At 36.0% G+C, this 15,858-nt stretch overlaps 1 protein-coding gene across 1 annotated transcript in view; it reads right to left on the bottom strand.

Annotated features, from left to right (window-relative positions):
* COL24A1 (collagen type XXIV alpha 1 chain) overlaps positions 1-15,858 on the bottom strand; it is a 127,736-nt gene that overhangs the window by 66,457 nt on the left and 45,421 nt on the right. Inside the window, exons 14-20 of the mRNA XM_017805305.1 lie at positions 14,844-14,897; positions 14,708-14,752; positions 14,273-14,326; positions 13,591-13,644; positions 12,095-12,148; positions 5,026-5,079; positions 807-860 (exon numbers count right to left, since the gene is read on the bottom strand). Of these exons, the coding sequence (XP_017660794.1) occupies positions 807-860; positions 5,026-5,079; positions 12,095-12,148; positions 13,591-13,644; positions 14,273-14,326; positions 14,708-14,752; positions 14,844-14,897 (369 nt within the window). The remainder of the gene's footprint in view (positions 1-806; positions 861-5,025; positions 5,080-12,094; positions 12,149-13,590; positions 13,645-14,272; positions 14,327-14,707; positions 14,753-14,843; positions 14,898-15,858) is intronic.

Below are 15,858 nucleotides of genomic sequence, written 5' to 3' on the forward strand. Positions count from 1 at the left end.
TGATATAGATAAGAACAATGTGGAACTGCAGTGTTAACTCTTCAAGGTTCACTCATTACATAGTTAAAGCACGAACTAGTATCAATTGTGGTCCACTGTTCCTCCTCAATATGGGAGATTTTCTCCAAGTTTTGGAGGAAGTGGTACACAACTTTTTCAATTACAAGCAACAGGAAACAGGAATTAAGAAATTCTACCTGTTTCCTGGCTTCTAACTAAACAGATCATTTTGCCACTGTTAGCTTTTACTCACTCAATACCTGTCATGGAAGCCCATAATTTAGGTATTTATAAGTCTAGAGATCTATCCCAGAATCACTAATAAATAATTTCTAATGTTATTTTTAGCCTATGAGACGTAAGCTTTTATTTTTATGATGACAAATTAAGAATACTCAATGAATCTATAAGATGAAGAGCTACCTTTCTCCTCCTTCAGTTAATAGGGGTCTAACTGTTTACTTAAGTGTATCTAGGACACTATTGATAGTTAAATTGATATACGCTTTCTATTTCCATACTATGAATCCCCCCCCATCTCCCCAGTTTAACTAAAAGAACCACATCAAACTCTGGACATGTACTACCTGAGATCCCACTGAAATAACTAAAATAAACCCCATAATGGATGGACAGCCCCATAAAGCTGCTAAAACCTCTTTGTAACACTTGCCAAAATACGAAAGAAACTTCAAATTTTGCATGCCAACACTGTACACACCTAGCTATTGTTGCCTAACCCTCTTACCTCTCCTAACTTTTTCTTTGAAACATAATCTCTTGACTAGATAACATTTTGATCTTACCTCAACTCCTTTGGGGCCCTGTGGCCCTGGAGGCCCTCGGTCACCCAGAAGTCCCTAAACATCGAAACAAACACAGTGAAAACTTACATCAACAGACAATCACACTGGTCTAGTTTCTCTCCTCTTATAAACCTGGACAAAAAAAAAAAACTGAAGAAGCAGGCTTCATTTCTTACCACTGTTCATAGCATTTCCCTTAGAAAGCCAGGAGAAGATGAAGAAGAATTTTAATATCTGCTGGAAAACTTCTACCACATAGACTAGCTGAAGCATTTTTCCTTTGATGTTGTGAGACGGAAGAAAATATCTGAACTCACAAAAGAACAATTCCTCTCTTTTTAAAGAGTTAAAGCATGCCATCATATTAAGTTTAAAGCATCATCAATGTACAAATCTTTGATTTAGGTAGTCTTTAGAATAACATGTGGTGACAACATTGTAATGGAAAGAAACTACAAAATGAATTTAAACTACTGGCTCGTCCAGACCTACACGTGATTTTCAGGCCTTACATTTCTGTTATGATTATAATCAGCTTCCCAGAGATAAAGCACCTTATCCTATGCTAACTCGGAGTTCTCATGGCTGCTCACACCAACATTTTCAAAACTTTGTTAAAATGATTTTGCAGCTAGCAGTGTGTCAAAAACCTTGGGCATCCCAATTACAATGGTAATAATTGGGAAAAGCACTTGACCTGGAGTAGAACAAAAAAAAAAAAAATTGTGTAAACATATTAATGTTCTGGGAAAACTAAGCTTAACAATATCAGATAAAGCAACAAGAACAAAGAAACTGCCCTTTAGGAGAGATATGATTAGCCTCTGAAGAAAGAAATGGTGGGAAAGTTCCAAGTGTAAGCCTTATTAATTGCATACTAATGAAGATGAAGTCTAGACAGAAGGTGCAGGCATTGGTCCAGTAACAATGTACTCAGCATGCAAAGCAAAATGGAAGAGAAAAATGGAACAGGACACCTCAAGGTTCTGGTTTTCCTCAAAGAACAGATGAGATTGGGAAGGGCTGGGGTGGACTGCTGTTTCACATACCACCACAAAAGTGACAGGAGGGCTTTCAGTAGCACTACATAAGTAATAATCTTATATAGTCAGTCATGAAATTTTTTCATTGACAGAACTGTTGTTTTATTCTAACAGCAAAGCTCTTTAGGAGATACGGCTTTCAGTACAATGTAATTGCACAGTGGAAATGGTAGCAACACTGCTACTGTACACACCCTTCCACTTAACTGGATCCAGAAAAAGGTCCCAGACTGTAAACTGAATATTAAGACTAAAAGAAATTTCCATCTCCTCTTTGAGGTTTCAGGCAACAAACAGAAAAATGAAGGTAGACATTCCACATTTGCCAAAGTGTTTGGAAAAAAACAGGGGAGTCAGCAAATGGGGTATATCCTGTATTTCACATATATAAATTCCCAGCAGACCATCCCTTTCAGAAGACGTGAAACTACTAATAGCCACTTCTATTAAATGTGTTACACAACCAAACATAAGTGAACAGAGGAAGGAAGCTCTCAAGTACTTCTGTGGCACAACACACACCACTGGAAAAACTACAGTGGTAGTCAGCATATTCTGACCATCTTTTCCTCTCGCTTTTCTCAGAGAGCAAGAATAACATAGGAAACAAACTAAGTTATTTCAGAGCTTCTTAAAAACATTCTTATTCCCTTTCTTTAAAAAGTGTGTGTTGTTTATTATTTTTTTTAATAAGTAGTGGATCAAGATCAAACACCTTCTAAAATACCGTTTTCCAAGCTGAATAATGTTCTGTAGACCAAATTACATAATAAATCCTTTGAACACTGATTTAGAGAGGTCAGATATGCTGATTACTGCACTAATTTGGGGAAAATTTACAATCCAGAACTTCTACTGCCATTTAGAGACAGCTGATCACACTCAACAGAGCTTAAACTTCCCACCAAGAGGCTGAATTTGTCCCACACCAACTGCTAAAAAATAAACCTTGCCCTGCTTTCTTGGCTTTTAAAATGGGTATTGCTTCTGTGGAAACATAAACAAAAACATGAGGAAAATAGCAGCACAGTGAGAACAGTTCTCTAAAAATAAAAGCTGGAGGAAATTTTTTAGAACTTCAATCAACTTAAGACAGCTGGGAATCCCAAAAGCCAAACACTTCCAAAGCTATGCAGCCCTTCTCCCTCAGTACAAGGAGCAGTATAAGAGTTTTTCCAGTTTGGTAATCTTTCTTTTCAAATGTAAGCCATCAGTTCTCCCTGATTAGGACAGGCTGTCAAAGTTTTTTGCCTCTAACACCAAATGTGCTGGAGAGCATTGGATCTTGTTCAGCTATGTAATGTCTGTATCGAAGGAACATGGAGCCTTAAACTTTGTAGGTTACCTTTTAGTACCTTTATTTCTAACTCTGTGAAAAGGCAACAAATCAGTAATGTATGCATTAGCCATCAATAAAACTCTAACAAAAACCCCTTGCATATAATGTGCAATAATACAATCCCAGTGAAGAAACTGGGCAGCAGGGATTAGATCTCAGTTACATCATTCGTTTATCACTTTGGATGATTAAATCTGAACTGCAGTTCAAGAACTGTTGTATTTCTCTTCTTCTAGTTCCCCTAGACAGTCTTTTTATTTAAGTGCTCTGGTAACTCAAACATAGAAGCAACTGTAATGATCAGACAAACTCATTCACATAAGGCTGCTAATGTTATATATACATACATACAAACAAGTTAGCAAAGCAATAAATCAGAACTGAAAAAAACGGATTATTTGAGAAGTTCTCAAGAATGACCCCCTTTGGCATGGAGGCATTGTTACAATCTTCCAGGAACAAGCAAGACAATATCTTCAAACTATTTACTGCTCCCAATCCTATGTTTTCTTGAGCAGTCTGCCACAGAATTTCACAACTCCGTTGATGGAAAACATTGCAATTTCCATGTCTGTTTATTCATGGACAACCTTATGTTTTGTTCTTGGACAATTGATATCGTTGGTCTTGCACAGTTTTGACTCATCAGTTTCTGCCTTCTGGTTTACTTAAAGCTCAAAAAAGCCCTTCATTTTGGTACAATGAATAAACTGCCTCTCAGAATACAAGCATGCAAGTGTTCTTTTCTTCATCTAGTCTCACTTGACTGAGTCCTGGAATACAAATGCCCAGAACTGTACTACTTAGATAAAGCCTTCTCAAACTTTGTGCATTAATGAGACACCTTGCCTCATGTGTTCTAGAATTTCACTTAATTTCTAACTGCTTTATTGTGCTTTTATTTCAGAGAGATTTGGCAATGTCTTTGGTCTAAGTTTACAGTAGGATTTATTGTTTTAGTCCTTGCATGAATCAATTTGAAATAACAAGTGGAACAAATTAGCAAAAAGTGCAGGTTTTTAGATCATCCAAAGACACTCAGCTTTGTTTTATACAGAAATTTCATTCAATCATATTTATGACTATTTATCACAGAAAATACAATATAAGAATAGTCCCAAGGCTGGTAAGTGAGGAACTTCATCAGTACTTGCCTTTCAACAACAAGTAGTCAGTCTTTAGATATTATTCAGCTATCTTCCTCTAGGTTAATTTCTGACCCACCTGCACTTTTTGTATTAGTCTCTACAGCTTCCATTAAAAAAAAAAATTCCATATGTGTTTTTATCCAAAGCTTTATTAAAACTCTACACATGTGAATTATTGCCTAAGCTGGGTCTAAAATATTGGTCTACTAAAGAGCAGAAGCTAAATTATTCTGGTACGGTCATTTTTCATATCTATTATTATATCCATAATTTAATCCAGCATGTGAATTTTACCTGTTTTTCATATCTTCAGCTACTATTTCTTTCAAAAACTGTTAAAAGCCGTTTGTATTACTCTGGTGGGACCTGAGTTATACAAAGGTCTGCGTGCATTTGGCATGCATTTTATTTAAATACTAGTGAAACATATACTACTTTCTAGCTACATAGGATTTTCTCACACTTACCTTGCCATTACATGCTTCCACCCAACACAGTAAGTACTCTCATGACTGTCTGGACAGCATTAAACATTCAAATAGCTTCCTCATAAAATACCTGAGGCAAAGTACCTGTATTCTGACAGTAAGATTATATTCTCATAATGCCAGTGTCCACCTCTCATAACCTTTTCCTCAGAGATTTACACTGTTTCCTGTTATTTTGAATAGGTTTCCATATAATCTTACCTTAGGACCTTCGGGGCCATTTAATCCAGGTACACCAATATCTCCTGGAAAACCCTAAAGAAATCATACAGACAAATGATTTGCAGAGTAGGAATGTTTCCAATGTACTTGTTTTGATTCCGTTGATTCACTTAACAAACCTGAATCGCGGAAACAAGAAATAAATTTGTTCTACCATCCCAAAAATGTCAAAATTAATTAAGTTTCCTTGAAAAGACTTGGATATGTTAGGCAGCTTTCGCTAAACTCAATTTAGCAGATGTCAGCATAGATTTAATTTCTCTAAGCATAAGACCTTTTATCCACTAAGCAGTGTTTGAAATTAAACTATTACACTAGTTTGGATGGACAACACCACCAAGCAGCCAGCACCAGGTCCTGCACTTATGAATTCAACTATTTTTTAAAAAAAGTTTAGAGTGCAGCTGAAGCCCTTTGATCCTTGGCCACACGTTAAGGACGAGATCACTGCAAGATTAAGAAAAGGGTAGGAAGCCTTTTGCCTCCAAATCAGCAGGTGATAATCTAGGTCTGGCTGGCAGTAAGCGAAGGTCACCAGCATGTAGCATTATTCAGAATGGGCCTTTGTGAAATAGTATTTGGTATAGGTCAAGCTGTTGCAAAGAAAAAGTAAATATGCACAGAAAATGAATCAACTAAAATTATCACTGCAAAACATCTGGCCAGTAGGCATTGAGTGGGACACCATGAGGATGTCTCTATATCAGAGGAATTCAGTGCTACAACTAGATTGCTTTATAAGGATAAGTGTATTAAGGGGAAAAAATGCTGCAGCTAACCCTTGTAAAGTACTGTAGAAAATTAAGTTTCATAAATATCCAGAGAAGATACCTAATCTTTATATCTGTAGAATAAAATAAAGCATTGGTAATTGACCATTTAGTTAGCACAATCATCTGCCAAAATAGTATTTGATTTTGGTTTTTAAATAAACTATTAAATATCATTAAATTTTGACTATCTGAAAACAGCAAGACTGCCACTTCCTCTGAGCAAAATATTTATTACTATGTCTATGCACAACCATGGTTTAACACTAGAAAAAACAAGTTTCCTTCTTCCTTAAGGAAAATCATTACAGATCAAAACTTATAAACATCTCTATTTGCATGCATACTTTTTTCAATAATGGAAATGAAAGCATGATACACGTTCAGAACAATGTAAAGAACACCTGATAGAGAACTTCCAGCATGAAATTCTCTCTGGCACTGTAATGCAGGCTAATATATGTCATCATTAAAACTTCAAGAGTCACATTCTAGGTTTTCCGAGCAGGAGAGATATATAAAAAAAAAATTGCCTCACTAGGCGGGTAATAGTTAACCATACTCTATTCTTCAAAACAGCTGAGCTTCAAATACAGGTAAACATTTCTACTGATTATTCATAATTAGCTGACATTAATCACCAAAAACTTACTAGAAAGGTAAAGATAAATCATATCAGAGCAAGAAATGTAAAAGCAAATATTACTTTATCCTCAACTATTATCTGTTTGCTTTCTATAACCTAGTCTTGACAGGATGCATTGAGACTTAAAAGTAAGGATTTAGATGGGATGCAAATATTTTGAGTCACATTTATATATTAAATAAAAAATAAATTTATAAATCAAAATATGAACCAGAATTAAGATTTATTTTTTTAAAAATCAGGTTTAGTACTTGAATGCTAATGAGTATTAAAAGCAAACCACCAAAGAGTAAAAACCCTCTGAGCTTCTGAGTAAGTAGAACAATGCTAACTCTCAACATTTCACAAATAGTGGTTTCATTTCCTTTGCCATAAAGCAGCAATTACTAGTAGAGCTGTGCAACAATCCCAACATGCCTCTAGGTGGCACAGAGTATATTATTTTCATGTGACGAAGGCATTGAGACTGATACCTAAAGCACTCGCACCACCCTAAATTTCTATATAGCTCAGAAGAGGAGGTGTTGTTTTTTAAATCCTGAATACACTGAAGAATTAGGTCAATTCTTTAGAAGTCTCTAACTCATCCTTTCTTAAGCTTAAATTTGCTTATTTACAGACATCAAGTAGTTACCAAGGGGTGGGTTGTTTTGTGCGCCTGTAAATCTTTAAGTTTCTAATATGTGAATGAGTGCAAAATGCTGACACAGAGACAGCTTCCCTCATGGCTACAAATATTCTAGAAAACAATATGTTAAGAAAAATGTTAATTTACAAAGATTCTTATGCTTTTATAAGGGAATACATCTACTTTATTGATTTATTTATTTGTATAAATTTTTCTAGAAGGAATTCAGTAAGGACAATGAAACGTAAGTGTTGACAAGTATTATCACAGAACAATAATGGTATTCGGAAACCTTTCCGTGTCAGGCAAAGTCTTAGGATGCAAGAGGGCTACTGGCCTGAGAGCATCGACGCTAGCAATGCATTGAAAACTTTAAAATCCTCACCATTATCTTTTCTGTGAAGTTGGATTAAGACTTTTCTTCTCAAGCACAATCATGGAGAAAATGCAGACGCTATGGCAGTATTAGAACTCTGTTTCCAAAATGTTCTCACGTTAATAATCCATGAAATAAGTGTAATAATCCAGGACACAAACAGCCATTTAAGACAATTCCAGAAAAAGAATGAACCAGAAAGAAGTTCTTAAAACACCTCAGCAGTGGCACTTGCCATTCAGATTCCTAGTAGTGAAGTGGTATACATTTCCATCACTACCTAAATTTGCCAAGAGTTATTAAGCAGCCAGCTCCAAGTGAAGTTACTCCAGATTAAAAATTCATTATTCTTCCCTAAGTGAAAGGCAGGAGATTAATGTACAGTTTCCAGCTGCAACATAGTTTTCAGCAGAGACTATTCGAAACAAAACATCACTTGATATTATGACTTCTGCTAAGGAAATGCGAAGTGTAGATTCTTAACGTCCTGTCAGCCAGAAGTCTGGCAGCTCACAGTACACAAATTATTTTCAAAATATTGCTGCACATGTGGCCTTTTGCCAGCAAAGCACTTTAGAGTTCACTGTAATTAATCAAAATAGAAATGACATCAGAAAAATCTAAAGTAACAGCTACCTCAACACAAATGTGCTTTAACCTCGCTGTGAGTGTTGTTTTTCATACTGAACATTTAAATATAAAATTAACATATTTATTGCTCTCATTTATCTGTATAATGTTTAATTAACAAAAAAATGCAGAGATGATCAGGTTGTTACTATGCTAGTTCATGTCTCAGTTCCTCAGAGATAATCACTCCGAAGAAAATGCAAAAGGAAGGTCACATGAACAAGCATTGTTCAACATTAAAAAAGTTAAGGTAAATTGAATATTTCTGCAAAATTAATACATATTCATTGAAAAATAAACCCAAGGCATGTACTTATATCAAGTAACTTTGGGAAAGAACCAGCTAAAGATTCTGTGCAAAAGCAAGTAGAAAGTATAAGCAATTCTACAATAAGAACAGCTCTTCAGATGTATGCCAGAACATGCAATTAATTCAGCTATTAGGTTGTCTTTATTCCTATATTTCCTTCAAGTCATCTGCATGCAAGTTACTTGATGCAATATCGAAACAGAAGAACTATGTTATCACTAATCTCATGGCATTGTTTGCACAAACTCAAAAAATCATGTGATAAGATAAAACACGCATTAAAAATAAAGCTTTCTTCTTAAATGAACAACTCAAAGCAGCCAGCGATTCACTTTAAAAATGTGTGTCTTTTTAACTGTTTACTGTTATTTGAATGTATCCTTCTCTTTTGTAATGATATTGCCTTGAGCACGAAACATACCAGCTGAATCCCATATGAGCACCTTCCTGAAGGAATAAGCCAATGACCTCCAATCAAAATACTGCACAGATGAAAAAAGTTCAATTGAAGATAATGAGTAATGCTCTCTCTGCTCCAGATGAAACCTATTTATAACACTCAGAGCACATCTGAAGAAAACCATCACCCTTATTTTGGGGGGATAATTAAATGTGATTCTTAGAGCAAAATTTAACTATAAAATATTCTGAATACATGTGGAAGCCAGTTAAAAATGTGTCTAATTTCATTCACATTAACAATAAGCATTACATACTGCATTGTACACAGTAAACACAGGCATTGTGGGTTAAAACAGTCAGATCAGCACTTTCCAGTTGTCATACCAATAAAATAAAGCTCTATAGAAAGTTGATATTTTGGCGGTTCATCTTCGGATGCATGACAAAGCAGCAAAATGTGCAAACTGATGAAGAACATGCTCCATAAAGCGCTCGCTGAATATATCCGGTGGTTTGTGAGCAGCACGCATTCAGGCATGCGACAGACCCTGGCTCTACAGCAACATACCCAGAAGAGAATTTGGCTCAACACTGCAAGACTTCTGCACTGAAAAAAAAACGCACTTGGCAGCCAACCCTTGTACAGCCGCCCAGAGAGCGAGCACGAAACCTCTGTCCTTCCCTCTGCTCTCTCCTGCCCATCAGCACTGCAGTTCTCAAACAGACCCTGGCTACGGGTAGGTGGCTTATTTCAACTCTGATCCAGTTACCTAGATGGCAGAGGAAAGAATTAAGAAGCAATTCACTGCTGACTTCACTTAACAAAAACCTGTGAGGATGACTGAAGCCTGCCAGCCCTGCTCCCCACTGTTGTGTGCAGAGATACCATAGACTTGAGCTGCTGTAGTGCCAGATTTACAGCAGTTTGCAGGGGAAGAAAATCAGGGATATAACTGCTTATTCTTCACACTGGAACTGAAATACTCAAATTTGTAATTGGAAAGACCAAAGGATCCCCAGTTTCTTACTTCACATGTACCCAAAACAAGTTTGACCACAGGGACAGGCCACACTTATAAACCCCACTGTCTTAAGTGTTGGACAAAAAGGGAGAGAAATAGTTGGAAGTAGGATCTGACAGGTTCTTCCTGCTCATAGCAACACCCAATGAATCCCAATGTAACCATTTTTTTTTTTTAAATAAAACCTTTCCTAGGAAGCATAGGGTATGGATTGCCATGTCCATACCAAAGTCAAAGTACACCTCTTGTAATACACTAATTCATCACATTCTTCTATTTACAGAAACATCAAGGGAACAGGTAGCATAGGATGTAATGTCTGCTTTCTACATGGGGTCACAGAAAGTCTGACCATTCAGATAATATATATGAGCAAGGAAAGCAGCCATTTTTGACCAGATAGCTGTCTGTTTTTGAAAGAACAGACATGATCACATATGTGACAGCAGGCTTTTCTTCTAGAAAAATCTACCCCATTTGCTCATACTTCATATATTCAGTTGTGTCTAAATAGCTTCTGGCAATGACAACTAGCTTATTTTTATAAGACAAAGTAACAGGGAGAGCAAGATACAATCTTCAGTTTTAGCTGCTTATTTTGAATTCCTTTTATTATAGAACTTCTAGTATTTTCAATTTGTCAAAAATCCCAGTATGCTACTACCCTACACCCCTTCTATTTCTGTTATTTTGTCACATGGAGACCATGTTTTTATGAAGTAAAAGGTGGCAAAACTTCTTTTGCTTTATTTGGACCCGTCTGGCAGGTTGAAGTTAAGCAGAACACTGCTTTGTTTTTTTAAACCTGACATTTCACAGATAATTACCAAAAAAACCCCCCAAACAAACAAAAAAACCAAACCAAAACCTGGACACTCAAGTTTTCATTATCTAGCATAATGCACTTTATTTGCCCTCTAACAATGAAGTAATTCTGCACTCCTGAGCAAAAGGAAATGCTGAGCTTTTCAGACAGAAAATTTCCCATCCATATCTGCCCCGAGGGTACTAGCCCAGAACGATGATCTTTTCCCCAGACACAAAGGAACATGTCTGTGTTGGAATAAGGATCTGTGAAGGACTACCAGCATAGGCATCAGAGTCAGCAGGACATCGGCTTCAAGACCAAAAATTTGGTATTAACCTGCCACAGGTGTCCCTTGCTGAAAGCTGTACAAAGAGAAGAGATGATGCAAGGACCTCTTCTGCTAATAATGAAGAGGCTTGCAAAACCTAAAATCCTGAGCCACAGAGGGAGGTAGCTATGGACTGTGGACAACATGCACAGGCTTTGTGCCTTCTGCACAACCATTGACTAAAACAGACAGGCTTATTCTGTTATTGTGTTGCTACATTGCATTTAACCAGTGAGTTTCCCTCAGTGAGGGCTCTTCTTCAATAAAGAAGGCAGGAATACAGAGACTTGGTTTCAGGAGATATGCTCAAACATGTAAAGCCAGAAAAAAAAAAATTTCAAACATAAATCTCTCAGACATACTAAAAAAAAGGGAAACTCCCAAACAAATAAACAAACCCCACCCCAATACAAACAAAACCTAGAAAACACTCATTGCAGAGAGCTGGTTAAAAAAGAAGAAATTGCAATTTGTGCCTTCATCTCTCCAGCAAATACATGTGTATACATATGTCTTTCTGATACATATCACAGTATTTTCCCTTAAAGCCCACAGTAAAAATGTCAAAAAGAATAAAAATAGAACAGTTTGGAGACTGACAGTTTCTGTGTAGACTTCCATAGCTCTGCAGAGTTGTTAGGAAACTTCACTGCTAGATTCAACTGCTTGGCAATGCTTCCCATGTAACTGGTGTTTATTCTTCATGGTCCTTGCAAACAAAGCTATTTTGTAAGAGATAAATATGCAACCAGGCCTGGAAAATCCCATTTGTAAACACGCTGTGGAATTTATGAATAGAAGTGTGCCTGAGAAATCACATGAGCCTCATTCAAGGTGTAATCCATAGCAATAGGATTCAAAAGAGAGCAAATCCCAATCACATAGACAAATGAGGAACTAACTTGTATTCAAAGCTCCCGTATATTGATATTTTACATCAGAAAAATTATGAGGTGGAATTTTTTGTACTTTATGGAGGAGAATGAATTAATCAATTATGACTGAATAAAAAGTTTTTTTATATTCAACTATGAAAACATTCTTTTATGAAGCAAACCCATTTACCTCTGATTTTTGTAATTTAGAACTAAATTACATTGAATTTACCTCCATCAAGCAATTTCTTACCTCAGGTCCCTGAGGACCCAATGGTCCATGGGGTCCAGGGTCTCCAATTTTCCCCTTGAAAAAAATCCAAACAATTAAGATTTTTGATTATAATTTATTTTAAAAACATTTATTAACAAGAAAGCCCACAGAAGTGTTGAGATGACTTTTTTACTAAATAGGAAATTTTATAACTGCCTCTCTTTTAATTCAGTTAAGACTAGTTCTTCATATCTCTTCGAAGCCACCAAAAATAAAAAATCAAATTAGTTTTAGACAAAAAAAATTGGGAGTTTTGAGATAGTACAAATAGTCACAAAAAACACCTGAAACATATAGTTGTTTCCACAATAAAACCTACATCTTATTTAAAAGTCCAGGAAGTAACTGTTACAGATATTGGTTTACAAACCTATATTGGTTTACCTATATATTTTAAGCATCCAATCATAGCCAAAGAAATGGCAGTTTTGTGATTAATAACAGTAAAATTAGGTCTTTTCCACATGTTATAGTGAGTCCATTATATACAAATACTGACACATATAAAAATGGGCCAGATTATTTCCCTAAGTTATATCTGTTCTTCCACATATTTACGAGTTTTGCCAGACCATACCTAGATGTTCCTTGAGCAAAATTAAAGTCTGACCTGGAAAATATTTTTTAATTTTCAGCATAAACAATTTTATTGTAAATTTATTCTACAAAATAAAAATTATATTACTTGCAGGACTGACTTCTCAAAGCTTAATTTAACATAAGTCACAAAGTTGGTCACATTCAGTATGTGCTTAAAATTCACTACTGTTCAGACAAAGAAAGTATTTTTTATTGAGTTTAAGGGCCTATGACATTCATGGGGTCTAAGTGGTTTGATTGCACATACGAAAATTGACTCTTTAGTGTATAATTAAAAGCTGACAATACTCCAAAGATAGAGAGATTAGTGCTAAAAACAGGTGAGAAAAAAGTCAAATAACCCTGTGCAGTATGCCTTTTCTGTCTCAACATTTACAAACCCAGCAGAAGTGGCAGCACTGCACAGATGCCTTTAAAGTTGCTAAAAATCAATACATACTGGAATTCATGACTACTCCCAACCCTGTGAGAATTGGCCGTTATTAGTAAGATTTCACACACTCTCTCCAAATCCAGCTAGTCCAAATGCTCATCTTGGCAGTTCCCAAAGCTCTCAGTGGATTTGCTTCAAATATTACCAACATGTCTATTCCCTCACAAACTAACTGTCACAGAATACCTAACATCCTAAGAACTTCTCTATTAAAATTCGACACATGGACTGACCTCTGTAAAAAAGCCTTATATCTTAAGATCTGACTCGCTCACTAACACCAGTCACTAGAAATAAAAGCATCTTAGACCTTATTCTTAGTGCATTTTGAATTAGGTTGCTTCTAGAGGATTACATGTAGTATGAACCTTATCACACAAAAGTATCAAATAGAACAACATACAGTGATATATTAAGAGCAAAATTTGGTGTGTAAACTTACTGGGGGTCCTGGTTTTCCTCTGATCCCTGGGGGTCCTGGTAAACCAAGAGCACCCTGAAAAAAAAAAAGCTATTATATATACATGAAAATTAATTGTTAAGTTCGAAGCAATAGATTGCTATATTTTGCCACCTGAAACAGACTTCAAAATAATTCTGTAGGAAGAGAAATATCTTCTAACACTGAACTTTCATCAAAAGAGTTCTCACAGGATGTGCTATTTCAGTGACTTCTGATGTACTAGCCAAACAGGAAAGAAGATCCTTATTTATCTCAGTTTCATGATATGAAGGAGCATGTCAGACCCTGTGCTGCTGCTAACCACACCAGGCCCAGGTGAGCTGCAGATGAACCTCAAGGTTCAAGGGAAAAATATCTTTTACAAAAGTTTTTTAGCAAGATTCAGATCATACCATAATTCTTCTCTTGCTTGATGTATCTCTAAACATGGAGTTACCAGAATTCTGTCTGTGCCCTTTACTTGTCTTTGTTCACATGTTCAATAACTAGGTTTTAATGAGCACAGCATTTCTGAAAAATATGTTAATTTGCTGATATCCAGTAACTTTTATTACTGCATTCTACTTTTATGCAACTGACCTGTTGCATTTTAAGAGATTCAGAAGACTGATGAAGTTGATGAAATTGGGTAATTTTGTGAAAGAATGCAATTATAAGTTACCTTATCTCCTGGGTACCCCTGGTCTCCTGGCTCTCCTGCAAGGCCATGTTCACCCTAAACAACATATAATTTTATACAGACATATGTATGTGGCTTAAAATGGGGTAGTTTTCAGAATTAGAGAATGAGAAATTTTAAATACTAAATATTAAATTGATCTAAAGCAGATCTTTCACAATGCAAAATATTGCACTGAAAAAACCCCTCCAGGAAACCCTGTAGACTTGGATATTGTTATGTCCAGTAGTAAGTGCTCTCTCCAGAAATAAAATATCAGATCATGAGACTTAAGTAATTTTAAAAAATAAAAGTCAGAAGAGAAAAGAAAACAAAAGGAAAAAGGGAAGGTTTTGCCAAGTACATTGTGCTTAATATTTAAAGAAGGGAGTCTGAAAGAACTATATATCTCTAAGATAATGAAAATATTTAAATCACCTTATCACCTTTCATTCCAGGCTGTCCCACACTCCCTGGGAAACCCTGTTAAAATAAAGAAGACATAAATCCCATGTTCAAATATAATTTGGAAAGCAGCATAGGCACCTGGCTGTGGGATCATTTAACACCATACCGTGGGCCCCGGAATTCCTGATGGTCCACTTGGTCCTGCTGGCCCAATGCTTCCCTATCAAACAGCAAGAAAGGTGACTGCATTAAACATTTGATAAAATGGAATAACTTACAGACTGTAATAGAATGTGGCATTTTCTGCATCACAGAGAGAAACCAAAATCTTTTTCAGGCTAACTGCTTGGGGAAAAAGGGTATCCATATCTACAGTTCCCAACAACATCAGCAGAAACCCAAGAAAGCAAACTTGCATCTTCTCCTGTAGATTATAAATTCAAGAGGAGATCACAGTGCATTAGGCAACGCAGAATAAGGAAGCTTTCTTTTGTACTGCAGCTGTACATTCTGTGGCCATTCTTGCTGTCCTTAAGGTTAGATGAGAACACTTCTCTGTAGGCATTGAATTTGGTTAAAGAAATTACTCTATGATGAGTAGGGCCATAAAAAATGGCCTTTTATGGTCCTTTTACTAGGATTTCTCATCTATCAGTGACTTCTACAAGTTAAAAAAAAAAAAAAAAAAAGTGACTCTTCCAAAATACCAAGTGCGCAAAATTAAGCCTAAAAAAAAAAAAAAAAAAAAGTGACTCTTCCAAAATACCAAGTGCGCAAAATTAAGCCTACGTCATGATGGGCATGCTAACTTTTTCTGTTCTCATGTACCTTCAAAGCTCTTACCACATCTCTCCTTTCTAGGACTTATATGGGAGAAAAAAGGAAAATTTTATGACAGGAAAAAGAAAAGTGAATCACTAAATGAAAAAGAAATAAATTAAGAATCTTACAAAATCAACACAACAACAGCAGTAATGTTAATGAGAGATGGTGAGCCAAACATAAGACATGATTTAGCAATAGTTAAGACTATATTACAAAGGGAAAAGTCTATCTGTTTCCTGCCTGTTCTACCTCTGGAGAAAAACAAACAAACAAACAAAAAACCCAAAAGGCAGTGTTATATCTCTGTGGCAATGCAAAAATTTAGCAACGCATATTAACGCAGAACTTGCTGAGAG

The sequence above is a fragment of the Lepidothrix coronata genome, unplaced genomic scaffold (assembly GCF_001604755.1).
Source record: "Lepidothrix coronata isolate B3197 unplaced genomic scaffold, Lepidothrix_coronata-1.0 Scaffold12, whole genome shotgun sequence".
Classification (NCBI taxonomy): Eukaryota; Metazoa; Chordata; class Aves; order Passeriformes; family Pipridae; genus Lepidothrix; species Lepidothrix coronata.